Below are 14054 nucleotides of genomic sequence, written 5' to 3'. Positions count from 1 at the left end.
AGCATCCTTGATGTCCAGTGATACCATGCAATCCCCTTCCTCCAGGCTTGAAATAACCGCCCTGAGCAATTCCATCTTGAACTTGAACCTTTTTATATAGGTGTTCAAGGATTTCAAATTTAAAATGGGTCTCACCGAACCGTCCGGTTTCGGTACCACAAACATTGTGGAATAGTAACCCCTTCCTTGTTGAAGGAGGGGTACCTTGACTATCACCTGCTGCGAATACAGCTTGTGAATTGCATCCAGCACTGCCTCCCTGTCCGGGGGAGCTGTTGGCAAGGCAGATTTGAGGAAACGGCGAGGGGGAGACGTCTCGAATTCCAGCTTGTACCCCTGAGATACTACTTGTAGAATCCAGGGATCCACCCGTGAGCGAGCCCACTGGTCGCTGAAGTTCTTGAGACGGGCCCCCACCGTACCTGGCTCCGCCTGTGGAGCCCCAGCGTCATGCGGTGGACTTAGAGGAAGCGGGGGAGGGCTTTTGTTCCTGGGAACTGGCTGTATGCTGCAGCTTTTTTCCTCTACCTCTGCCTCTGGGTAGAAAGGAAGCGCCTTTAACCCGCTTGCCTTTCTGGGGCCGAAAGGACTGTACCTGATAATACGGTGCTTTCTTTGGCTGTGAGGGAACATGGGGTAAAAATGCTGACTTCCCAGCTGTCGCTGTGGAAACGAGGTCCGAGAGACCATCCCCAAACAACTCCTCACCCTTGTAAGGCAAAACTTCCATGTGCCTGTAAGAATCTGCATCCCCTGTCCACTGCCGAGTCCATAAACCCCTCCTGGCAGAAATGGACATTGCACTTATTTTAGATGCCAGCCGGCAAATATCCCTCTGTGCATCTCTCATGTATAAGACTGCGTCTTTAATATGCTCTATGGTTAGCAATATAGTGTCCCTGTCTAAGGTATCAATATTTTCTGACAGGGAGTCTGACCACGCAGATGCAGCACTGCACATCCATGCTGAAGCAATAGCTGGTCTCAGTATAATACCTGAGTGTGTATAAACAGACTTCAGGATAGCCTCCTGCTTCCTATCAGCAGGCTCCTTTAGGGCGGCCTTGTCCGGAGACGGTAGTGCCACCTTCTTTGACAGGCGTGTGAGCGCTTTATCTACCCTAGGGGATGTCTCCCAACGTGACCTATCCTCTGGCGGGAAAGGGTACGCCATTAGTAACTTTTTAGAAATTACTAGTTTCTTATCGGGGGAAGCCCACGCTTCTTCACACACTTCATTTAATTCATCAGAAGGGGGAAAAACCACTGGTAGTTTTTTTCTCCCCAAACATAATACCCTTTTTTTTTGTGGTACCTGGGGTAATATCAGAAATGTGCAACACATTTTTAATTGCCGTAATCATGTAACGTGTGGCTCTATTGGAATGTACACTAGTCTCATCATCGTCGACACTGGAGTCAGAATCTGTGTCTGCCATCTGAGGTAGCGGGCGTTTTAGAGCCCCTGATGGCTTTTGAGACGTCTGGGCAGGCACGGGCTGAGAAGCCGGCTGTCCCACATCTGATATGTCGTCAAACCTTTTATGTAAGGAGTTGACACTGTCGCGTAATTCCTTCCACATATCCATCCACTCAGGTGTCGACCCCGCAGGGGGTGACATCACATTTATCGGCACCTGCTCCGCCTCCACATAAGCCTCCTCATCAAATATGTCGACACAGCCGTACCGACACACCGCACACACACAGGGAATGCTCTGACTGAGGACAGGACCCCACAAAGCCCTTTGGGGAGACAGAGAGAGAGTATGCTAGCACACACCAGAGCGCTATATAAAACAGGGATACACACTACACAGTGATTTTACCCCTTATAGCTGCTTATATATCACAGATTGCGCCTAAATTTAGTGCCCCCCCTCTCTTTTTTACCCTATGTAGTCTGGAACTGCAGGGGAGAGCCTGGGGAGCGATCCTTCCAGCGGAGCGGTGAGGGAAAATGGCGCCAGTGTGCTGAGGGAGATAGCCCCGCCCCTTTTCCGGCGGGCTTCTCCCACTTTTTTTATACAGTTATGGCAGGGGATTTTACACATATATAGTCTTAAAGGCTATATTATGTGTTAATTTGCCAAGTAAGGTACTTATATTGCAGCCCAGGGCGCCCCCCCCCCCCCCAGCACCCTGCACCAATCAGTGACCGGAGTATGTGGTGTGCCTGGGGAGCAATGGCGCACAGCTGCAGTGCTGTGCGCTACCTTAATGAAGACCGAAGTCTTCTGCCGCCGATTTCCAGGAACGTCTTCTTGCTTCTGGCTCTGCTAGGGGGACGGCGGCGCGGCTCCGGGACCGGACGACCGAGGCTGGGCCTGTGTTCGATCCCTCTGGAGCTAATGGTGTCCAGTAGCCTAGAAGCCCAAGCTAGCTGCAAGCAGGTAGGTTCGCTTCTCTCCCCTAGGTCCCTCGTAGCAGTGAGTCTGTTGCCAGCAGATCTCACTGAAAATAAAAAACCTAAATATTACTTTCTTTCTAAGAGCTCAGGAGAGCCCCTAGTGTGCATCCAGCTCGGCCAGGCACAAAATTCTAACGGAGGTCTGGAGGAGGGTCATGGAGGGAGGAGCCAGTGCACACCAGGTAGTCCTAAAGCTTTCTTTAGTTGTGCCCAGTCTCCTGCGGAGCCGCTATTCCCCATGGTCCTTACGGAGTTCCCAGCATCCACTTAGGACGTTAGAGAAAAGCTGGATAAACAATACCTGTTGGGCTACAGCAACAGCAGGTCACTAATATGTGTAAGGCACTTCATGATGTTAGGCTCCGCCCCCTTCCCCATGCACCCGCAAATTGCGGCATTATATCCACGAGGGGGCGGGGCTTACTGTAGAGACGGAGGCAGTCTCCATCTCCGAGACAAAGTCCCTCCTGTGCTGCTGGGACTCATAGCCGGCCAGGGTACAGGGGGGGCCGGACCGGGGTCAGTCCGTCTGAGCCCAGTGTGACACATGTAGGTGGCTGCTCACTTCTAATAACCCCCCACCCCCGCAGCATATACACAGCACCCAGCTCACACCTGTCCCCCCGCACCGCGCACACACAGTCACCGACACTCATCTCCCCCCATCCCCGCGGCACATACCCAGCAACCAGCTCTCACCTCTCCCCCCGCACACACAGTCACCGGCACTCATCTCCCCGCATCCCCGCGGCACATACCCAGCAACCAGCTCTCACCTCTCCCCCCGCACTCACAGTCACCGACACTCACCTCCCCCCATCCCCGCAGCACATACACAGCAACCACATACAGTCACCGGCGCTCACACACGCACCTGCCAGCCGCTGGATCCCCCTGAAATACGGCCATAGCAGAGACACACCGTCTTCGTGACACTGTTCCAGGGAGCCGCGCCATCATGCCGGGACCATGTGAAGGCACTGCACGCAACCAGGAGAGGAGCGGTAAGGCTTCACCTCCTCTATTTAAAAGCACAGGCTCACTGATTTGCTGCTGCGCAGCGCGTCCCCAGGAACCCTCCCATTTTAGATAAGTGAGTCCCCGGACAGCAGAAGCGGGTAAAATACGCGCTATAGCGCGTTTTTGCGATCACTGTGAAGAGAAGGATTTCTTCGGAGAAGGTGCTGCTGAGGGAAGAAACGGAGACTTACCCGCTGTAGCCGTGGATATCCACGCGTCTAGAGCTTCCCCAAAGAGAGACTGACCTGTATAGGGTAGGGACTCCACACTTTTTCTGGATTCCGCATCGGCCGACCACTGGCGCAGCCACAGTCCTCGACGAGCTGAAATAGACATGGAAGATATTCCCGCAGCCATGGAACCCAGGTCTTTCATGGATTCTACCATAAAACCTGCTGAATCGTGAATGTTACGTAAATATAATCCAACGTCATCCCTATCCATCATATCCAAATCCACAAGTAAGGTAGCCGACCACTTTACTATTGCCTTTGCAATCCATGCAGTAGCAATAGTGGGACGTAATATGGCCCCTGAAGCAGTATACATTGATTTAAGCGTGTTATAAATTTTTCTATCAGTCGGCTCCTTTAAGGCGGTAGATCCTGAAACAGGCAAAGCCACCTTCTTTGAGAGTCTGGACACAGATGCGTCAACAATCGCCGGGTTTTCCCATTTTTTCCTATCCTCCTCAGGGAAAGGAAACGCCACCTGGACCCTTTTAGGGACCTGGATTTTTTTCTCAGGGTTTTCCCATGCTTTTTCAAATATAGCATTCAATTCCTTTGATGCAGGGAAGGTTAGCGGTGCTTTTTTATTTTCAGTGATAAAGGCCTCCTCAACCTGCTCAGGTGTGGTATCATTAACATTCAACTCATCCCTGATAGCCTCTATCAACAATTGCACCCCCTTTGCAAGAGATGCGGACCCCAGCAACACATCCCCATCACAGTCTGTGGTGTCAGAAACGGTATCAGTGTCATCTTGTGTGACCTGCACAAGCGCACGTTTGTGGGGGTATATAGCGGAGCGTCCTGAGGTACCAGAAACCGGCCACACTGCCATAGAGCTCTGTAATACTTGGGTTGCAGATTCATTACTTGCAACCCTGTCAGAAATCTGAGAAATCCAAGATTTGATAGAGCACAACAACTCAGGTTCCCTTGCTGGTATCTTTGCTAAACCAGTGCTATCCTGTTTACATGGAATGGGATCATCCTGGGAGGATAAATCCTCTGCAGCATATGACTGTACAGATAGCTGGAGTTGCTGTGGAGGGACCTGTTCTTCCTCTCAGCGCTGTGCAGGCAGGAAACTGGCCTGAGGATTTAGTGCTGGCTGAGATCCGAGGCCCCCGACAGGCTTCTGGACCAGTGGGTAAGCGCTGGCCCAGGGCGCCCCACCATGTACCGCTGAGCCTTCACAGGAGCGCAGTTAATACTGCGCTCCCTCCCTGCTGCCGCCATCTTCACACCGGCCCCCCGCTTGCTAGGGGGGTCGGTGTCTCACTCACCACTTCTTCAGCTCTGTAAGAGGTTGGCGGCATGCTGCTGGGCGAGCGGTCACCTGTGGCGGAGAACGATCAGTGTCCAGTCAGCGGAGACAGAGGCTCAGACCCCGCAGGGCGGACACTGCTCCCCCCCTTAGTCCCTCGCTGCAGGGAGGCTGTTGCCAGCAGCCTCCCTGTAAAATAAAAAAACCCTAAGTTAAATTTTTCTAGAAATGCTCTGTAGAGCTCCCCTAGCTGTGACCGGCTCCTCCGGGCACATTTTATAAACTGAGTCTGGTAGGAGGGGCATAGAGGGAGGAGCCAACCCACACTCTCTAACTCTTAAAGTGCCAATGGCTCCTGGTGGACCCGTCTATACCCCATGGTACTAATGTGGACCCCCAGCATCCTCTAGGACGTAAGATAAATTATAATCTCTATTACCTTAATTTGGAAGACTCGGGTTACATAACTCATTTGCACACAATGCACGTTTGGAGTAGGCTAGAATACAATACCACGCTATTACACAATAATTCAAGTACTGTGTCAGAACAAAACTGGGATATAAATATTTTGGTGCCTTTACCTCCCACAAGCGATTTGTGTGACAATGCTTCCCATGAGCTCAAACACTTTCCTGGGGTTGATTTCATTGTTTGTAGAGTTGTGACCAAGTTGTCCATATCCTCCGGCTCCAAAAGTAAAAACACCACCCTCCTAAATAGGACAGATATAATAATTACAGCCAACTAAGCTGGAAACGTGGCACTGCACATGAGAACTCAAAGAACAACGAAGACAACTAGATGCTTCAGAAGTGAATGCTCCTCAAATATTCAGTCATTTTACTGACTAATAATGGTATTTACTGAATATAAGTTGAATAATACTGTAATCTACTTAAAATTCACACGGTGTAGGATCTAGCTCACAATGTGTGTATGTATGTATGTATATGTATATATATATATATATATATATATATATATATATATATATACACCGTATATACTCGAGTATAAGCAGACTTTTTAAGCACCTTTTTTTGTGCTGAAAAAGCCACTTCGGCTTATACTCGAGTCAGTTGTAGGAGGGACACGGAGGGCACAGCGCGCGGCTCTCTTGTGTCCCTCCTGCGTCTCCGGCGGCAGCGGCGTGTATGTGTTAAAGGAAGTGCACGAACCGACACTTCCTTTAACACACACACGCCGCTGCCGCCGGAGACGCAGGAGGGACACAGGAGAGCCGCGAGCTGTGCCCTCCGCGTCCCTCCTTCAGAAGACAGCGCGGGAGCAACGGGACAGCGCGGGAGCGACGGAGGGTAAGTAACAAACTGGAACTGTGGGGCATATCTGGCAGCATGAGGGCACATCTGGCACTGTGGGGCACATCTGGCAGCATGAGGGCATATCTGGCAGCATGAGGGCATATCTGGCACTGTGGGGCATATCTGGCAGCATGAGGGCATATCTGGCAGCATGAGGGCATATCTGGCACTGTGGGACATATCTGGCAGCATGGGGGCATATCTGGCACTGAGGGCTGTGTACGTCTAGAGCTGCATTTCCCACCCTAGGCTTATGCTCGAGTCAATAATTTTTCCCAGGTTTTTGTGGTAAAATTAGGTGCCTCAGCTTATATTCGGGTCGACTTATACTCGAATATATATATATATATATATATATATATATATATATATATACACACACACAGATAGAGAAAACGCACCAGAGTGCACGGTTTGTTTTTGAGCCGAACCTTGGAACTTTCATGGTGTACTTAGTGCAGTTAGCACAGACACAGTAATGTACTGGCTGAATTTTCTGATAGTTCAAAATACATATTATAGGCATGAGCAGCTGTTGATCAGAAAAAGTGGTCTTTATGGGCCCTTATACAATTTCATTTGCAATCAATTAGATATTAAGGGGGATATTCAAATGTTTGAAAAGTCAGTTGGATGTCTCTTTTTTCTATCTAATAGACAGGAAAAAACAGACACCCAAACGACTTTTCAAAAACATTTGAATTCCACCCTAAATGTTGCAATTGCCCATCAATGCATGTGGGCTTCTTCATACAGGAAGCAACACCAAATTCACTTACAAAGAAAATAGGATTTTAATTACCTACCTGTAAATCCTTTTCTCGTAGTCCGTAGAGGATGCTGGGGTCCACATTAGTACCATGGGGTATAGACGGGTCCACTAGGAGCCACGGGCACTTTAAGAGTTTAATAGTGTGGGCTGGCTCCTCCCTCTTTGCCCCTCCCACCAGACTCAGTCTAGAAACTGCCCGAGGAGACAAACGTCTTCAAGAGAAGGATTTTACACAGATAGTGGCGAGATTCTCCCCAGCTCACACAAACAAGGCAAACTAAGCTAACTAGCTTGAAAACTCAGCAACAGCTGAACAACATTACTGAACCAAGTAATAACGCAGTACTTAAAGAACAACGCAGTACTGAAGTAACCACTGCAGGATAACGAAGCGCTGGGCGGGCACCCAGCATCCTCTACGGACTACGAGAAAAGGATTTACCGGTAGGTAATTAAAATTCTATTATCGCTTACGTCCTAGAGGATGCTGAGGTCCACATTAGTACCATGGGGATGTACCAAAGCTCCCAGATCGGGAGGGAGAGCGCGGAGACTCCTGCAGAACTGATTGACCAAATTTTAGGTCCCCAGAGGCCAAAGTATCGAACTTGTAGAACTTAGCAAACGTGTTCGACCCAGAGCAAGTATCCACTCGGCAAAGCTATAAAGCCGAGGCACCCCAGGCAGCCGCCCAGGAAGAACCCACTTTACGAGTAGAGTGGGCCTAAACAGATTTTGGACACTGCAATCCTGCCGTAGAATATGCATGCTGGATAGTGAACCTGATCCAGCGAGAGATCGCCTGCTTAGAAGCAGGACACCCAATTTTCTTGGGATCATACAGGATAAACAGAGAGTCCGATTTTCTGTGACGAGCAGTCCTATTCACATAAATTTTTAGAGCCTTTACAACATCCAAGGACTTTGATGGAATTGAGGAGTCAGTAGCAACTGGCACCACAATAGGTTGATTGATATGAAAAGCCGACACAACCTTTGGAAGGAACTGCTGACGTGTCCGGAGCTCAGCTCCATCTTCATGGAAGATCAAGTAGGGACTTTTACAAGACAAACCCCCCAAAACCGACACACGTCTAGCAGAAGCTAAGGCCAACAAAGTGACAACCTTCCACGTGAGAAACTTGACCTCAACCTCCTATAGAGGCTCGAACCAATCCGATTGGAGGAACTGCAACACCATGTTAAGATCCCAGGGCGCCATATGCGGCACAAAGGGAGGCTGGATGTGCAGAACCCCTTTCAAGAAAGTCTGAACCTCCGGGAGGGAAGCCAGCTGTTTCTGGAAAAAAATGGATAAGGCCAAAAATCTGGACCTTTACGGATCCCAACCTTAGGCCCATATCCACACCTGCTTGTAGGAAGAGGAGAAACTCCACTGTAGGAAACTTCTTGGATTCACACCAAGATACATATCGTTTCCAAATGCGATGGTAATGTTTAGACGTTACTTCTTTCCTAACCTGTATCAGTGTAGGAATAACCTTGTTCAGAATGCCGTTACGAGCTAGTATCTGGCGTTCAACCTCCATGCCGTCAAACATAGCCGCGGTAAGTCTTGACAGGCGAACGGCCCCTGTTGCAGCAGGTCCTCCTGAAGAGGGAGGCCTTGGGTCTTTCAGCAGTAGACCCAGAAGGTCCGCGTACCAAGCCCTTCCTGGCCAATCCAGAAGAGCGATGAGGATTGCCTGAACTCTTGTTCTCCTTCTGAGCTTTAGGATCCTTGTAATGAGTGGAAGTGGAGGGAACACGCACACCGACTGGAACACCCATGGAGTCACCAGGGCGTCCACAGCCACTGCTTGCGGGTCTCTTGACCTGGAACAATACCTCCGAAGCTTCTTGTTGAGACGGGAGGCCATCATGTCTATTTGAGGCACACCCCAAAGATTTGTCTCCTCTGTGAACACCTCCGGATAGAGGCCCCACTCTCCTGGATGGAGATCGTGTCTGCTGAGGAAGTCTGCTTCCCAGCTGTCCACTCCCAGAATGAAAATTGCTGACAGCGCCAACGCATGTTTTTCTGCCCAGAGGATGATTCTTGTTACCTCCGACCGTCGTTACATTGTCAGACTGCACTTGAATGGCCCGATCTCGCAGAAGATGTGCCACTTGGAGAAGACCATTGTACACGGCTCTTAGCTCCAGAATGTTTATTGGAAGACTGGATTCCAGGCTTGACGACCTTCCTTGGAATGTTTCCCCTTGAGTGACTGCACCCCAGCCCCTGAGACTTGCATCCGTGGTTATAAGGATCCAGTCCTGAATCCCAAACCTGCGGCCCTCGAGAAGGTGAGGCATTTGCAGCCACCAGAGGAGTGAAATCCTTGCTTTTGGTGACAAACGTATCCTCTGGTGCATATGTAGATGAGAACCCGACCACTTGTCTAGGAGATTTAGTTGGAAGAATCGAGCATGAAATCTGCCACACTGTAGAGCCTCGTAGGAGGCAACCATCTTTCCCAGAAGGCGAATGCACTGATGAACCGATACCCGGGTAGGCTTCAAGACATCCCGGAACATCGATTGTATCACCAACGCTTTCTCCACCGGTAGAAACACCCTCTGCACTTCTATGTCGAGGATCATCCCCAGGAAAGACAATCTCCTCGTCGGTTCCAAATGTGACTACGGAAGGTTCAGGATTCAACCATGTTCCCTAAGCAGACAAGTCGTGAGAGCAATGGACTGCAACAACCTCTCCCTGGATGACACCTTTATCAGCAGATCGTCCAGATATGAAATTATGTTCACTCCCTATCTGCAGAGGAGAACCATCATCTCTGCCATCACCTTGGTGAACACCCTTGTGCTGTGGAGAGGCCGAATGGCAGTGTCTGAAACGGATAGTGACTGTTTAACAGTGCAAATCTGAGATAAGCCTGATGCAGCGGCCAAATCGGGATGTGGAGGTACGCATCCTTGATATCCAGGGATACCAGAAACTCTCCCTCCTCCAGACCTGAGATCACCGCTCTCAGAGACTCTATTTTGAATTTGAACTCCCTCAAATAAGGGTTTAATGATTTCAAGTTCAAAGTCGGTCTGACCGAACCATTCGGTTTCAGTACGACGAAAAGGTTTGACTAGTAACCTATGTGGAAATGTAACAATGAAACGCCGACGTGCATGTTTCGCTGTATAGCTTTAACGAGGCCTCGTTAAAGCTATACAGCGAAACGTGCAAGTTGGCGTTTCAGCAGCTTGCCACACTCCTTAATTTATATACAATGGTGTATAATTTACCTAGATAGATAAGTGAATAGACCCTTGCTGACACCTTCCTATATTGACGTTATTAAAATAAAGTTTTAGTGTCAGGGGTGGTCATCATGGAGTAACACAGAGTGATAAGAAAATACATGTGACCCACTCAGACAGGGCTCTTTGAATGATTGATGTCATTAACCAATATGTATGGTGTTGTCACTAGTAACAGCATTGCGCGGCCACTTTGAACTTCATAAGTAAATGCGCTGTACACATGACATTGCTCGGTAATAGAACATTCTATATGTTACATTGACCCAGTATTGTTAGTAGTTGACCAGCGGCAGCTGCAAATGAATGCTGCACTCTGTCTAGTAACTTAATAGATACAAATCCGCAATCCCACATATACTTTTCAGTTTTCAAGTATACGCCAGTGATACATAAGTGAGGTGAACTGTGCAATAGAATATTGATACATTGTATGAATACAAGCACAGGTGTAGCTAGAAGGAGAATATTAATGTAGCAACATTATCTCCATAACTTACTACTGCAAGAACAGGCTGCCACAATTTTTAAGCAGTCCTGTATGAAAAGTCAGCAGTATAGTACTACTGTAAATTAAATATTGGCAACCTCACATGAATTATTGATTTATCATACATGCAATACAAAGGCTGCAAGATAACCATGTGATATATCCCTCCATTACTATTTATCCTTATTGAGTGGGTATTAACTCATGGTTTTTCCAACTAAAATCAATGACATATAATGTGAGGTGAATGTGTAGAATTCAATAAAAGAATAAAAGCTTGTATTATGTATGAATAAAAACACACACTGTATTTACAGGAGCAATTTATTGTGATAAATGATCTCTCATATTATATCTTTATAACATCGGGTTGCCATATATATCTCAATCTTGAAACGATTTCCAAATATAATGCAGGCATAACATTTGAACTGATTCCACTGGCTTTTTGTACATAAGAGCCTAACAAAACCAAGGGAGGTTGGAGGTGGGAGTTATTAGTGGAAGCATCGCTTTTTAAATCTATTCACACCTATATCTAATTCGTTTCACCTGTCTGTATGTGTTCAAGTTTTTAACCTCTGTTTTGCTGTGTAATCCCCAGATAAATGGGGCGTTTTAGAAGGTATAAGCATTAAAAGCTAAGTTTTATATAGTCAATTTGGTTCAAATTATATTTTGTGCGCCCAACTAAGCAACCACTTTTTGGTTCTCCCCTTATTCTCTTTTGAATTAGAGTTGCAACTGGGCTGCACCCCCACACAGTTAGATCTATCAGCAGATTTACAACAATTTTATTGGGGTTCTAATGCAAGATAAAATCCAATCAGTCTATAGATCCTATAAGTGTGCAGATACAATCCTCTTTCCTATCCTTATTGTCTGTGAAGTAAGCCTCCTCATCCTGCTCAGGTGGTGTGCCAGTAATGTTTATTACATCTCTAATGGCCTCAATCATGAACTGCACCCCCTTTGTAAGGGATGCTGCCCCCCTCAGCACATCCCCATCACGTATGCCGTGTCAGAGGCATGTCAGCTTGCATAATCTGGGCAAGCGCCGTTTCTTTGTGAATATGCTAGGGGCTTTAGACGGAATAGGAACAGAACCTGACCAAACTGCCGTAGAATTCTTTAAAACCTGAGTTTCAGACTCAGTATGAGCCACCCCAGTAGCAATCTGAGAGATCATTCCCTTAATTGAAGTCAGCCATTCTGGCTCAGAGATAGAAGCCTGAGACAAGACATTACATTACAAACTTCCTCTGCAGCATAAGACACAGAGTCCCTGGACATTGCTATGTGAGAGAGCATACACCCACACACACACAGGGAAAGTCAGGCACAGTTTTCCCCCTCAAGAACCTTCAGAGAAACACAGAGCTTGGAGCCAGCACACACACATCGCTTTATTAGGCAGTTGTAAACAAAATACCTGGCGCTGACTGTGTACCCTTAATAGACTACACAGTAATTTACAGCCTCCCCCCTTCTACAACCCCCTGGAACCACACAGGATAGTTGGAGTCGTGTGGAGGGACAGCACTACCAGTCAGCGTTTCTGTAGCTGTATCTGTAGGGAGAAAATGGCGCTGGAAGCCGCTGGGTCTGCTCTGAGAAGCTCCGCCCCTTGAAATTGGCGCGTCTTCCCGCACTTTCAATTCTTTATACTGGCCTGAGGTATGGCTGGCAGCGTTACCGGGGTCCCTGACAGCCTTGAGTGAACAGTGTAGGGTGTCTGCGCTGGCTCAGGGCTCCCCTCATAGTGCCGCACTGTGTACCGCTGGGCTCTCTGGAGCGCAATTGTCGGGTTGCCGGTGACTCACTCGCCACCGGAATCTTCTGGCTCTGTTAAGGGGTGGAGGCATGCTGCGGGAGTGAGCGGTCGCCTCGGGCGGCTAACAATCATCACCCTCAGGAGCTCAGTGTCCTGTCAGCGGAGATAGTGGCCATTAACCTCTCAGGGTTGGACACTACTCCCCCCCTAAGTCCCACGAAGCAGGGAGGCTGTTGCCAGCAGCCTCCCTGTGCCTAACTCTAAGAAAAATAATAAAACTAGAAAAACTCCTATGAAGCTCCCCTAGCTGTGACCGGCTCCTCCGGGCACATTTTCTAAACTGAGTCTGGTAGGAGGGGCATAGAGGGAGGAGCCAGCGCGCACTATTAAACTCTTAAAGTGCCAGTGGCTCCTAGTGGACCCGTCTATAGCCCATGGTACTAATGTGGACCCCAGCATCCTCTAGTATGTAAGAGAAACAGAAGATGCTTTAGCTTCTACAGAATGAGCTTCAAAATGAGAAAATTATTGAAATACACACAGAACAATAAAAGAATAATAGAAAAACATAACAAAATGAAAGAAGAAAACTAGAATGTACAGTATAAACTTCCAAAATACATTCGGTATTCTGTATGTCAGTAGTAGTAGACTGTACCTTTGTAAGTGTGGCAGTGTGATCTTCACCACAGCATATATGCACAATTCTCTGAGAACGTAATGACTTGAGAAGACATGGAACGGATCTGTCTGCAGGAAAGAAAGTAAATATTAGAAAATGGTGAACTGACAGAGAACAGACCAAGGTTAGAGAGAAATCACGGGGGTTCAAAATATTTCTAGCTTAAGGAAAAACCATAATTGCTATATTAGTACATGGGCATCTATGGCACATGGTAGGGGGATTGTATCATGTAAATGTGGGTACCATGATCCTGCAGGTTGGAGAAACCATGGCAGTTACCTGCAAAACATCCAGCTATAAAAATATGAAATATAATCTGGATAAGTCAATTTCTGCGTCCCTTATGCAGTATTACTGCAAACTGTAGAACTAAGGAAACCAGCCTGAAATTAGAGTAATGCATTTACTGCATAAAGCAGAATTATGTGTTAACCCAGATTTGAGATGCCCGTCTTTTCTGACTCATGAGTCCAGCATTAGATGAAGCTTCAGGAGGCACGGACTATCAGGGCTGGCCTGAGTCTAACTGTTTTGGTAAGCGAATATAGATTTTGGTGCCCCTCAGTGAAATAAACAATATTAACCACAAATAATGTTAAAGCACTATCTGGCCTATATATAAAGGTGGTTTTTCAGAAAAATATTCAGAAACAATTTCTGCATCATTTTATGTACTAACGCTATGTATGTACTAACAGCCTAATGCAGGAGATTTCTGTGCAATCTCCTGTAAAAAGCTAACTATCGGTGCAGATCAGAGTCCTCATTATTGTCAGTGGGAACTACGATCTGACCCCTATATACT

The 14054-nt window shown here is 47.6% G+C and overlaps 1 protein-coding gene across 2 annotated transcripts in view; it reads right to left on the bottom strand.

The window, feature by feature from the left end:
• HERC4 (HECT and RLD domain containing E3 ubiquitin protein ligase 4) overlaps window positions 1-14054 on the bottom strand; it is a 222644-nt gene that overhangs the window by 120178 nt on the left and 88412 nt on the right. For both annotated transcript variants that reach the window (XM_063961614.1, XM_063961615.1), the window contains exons 6-7: window positions 13223-13314; window positions 5509-5639 (exon numbers count right to left, since the gene is read on the bottom strand). In XM_063961614.1, coding sequence (XP_063817684.1) covers window positions 5509-5639; window positions 13223-13314 — 223 coding nt within the window. The remainder of the gene's footprint in view (window positions 1-5508; window positions 5640-13222; window positions 13315-14054) is intronic.

This window comes from Pseudophryne corroboree, chromosome 3, assembly GCF_028390025.1.
Source record: "Pseudophryne corroboree isolate aPseCor3 chromosome 3, aPseCor3.hap2, whole genome shotgun sequence".
NCBI classification, from domain to species: domain Eukaryota; kingdom Metazoa; phylum Chordata; class Amphibia; order Anura; family Myobatrachidae; genus Pseudophryne; species Pseudophryne corroboree.
The sequence above is the reverse complement of the archived record's forward strand: the minus strand, read 5'-3'. Positions and strand labels throughout refer to the sequence as shown.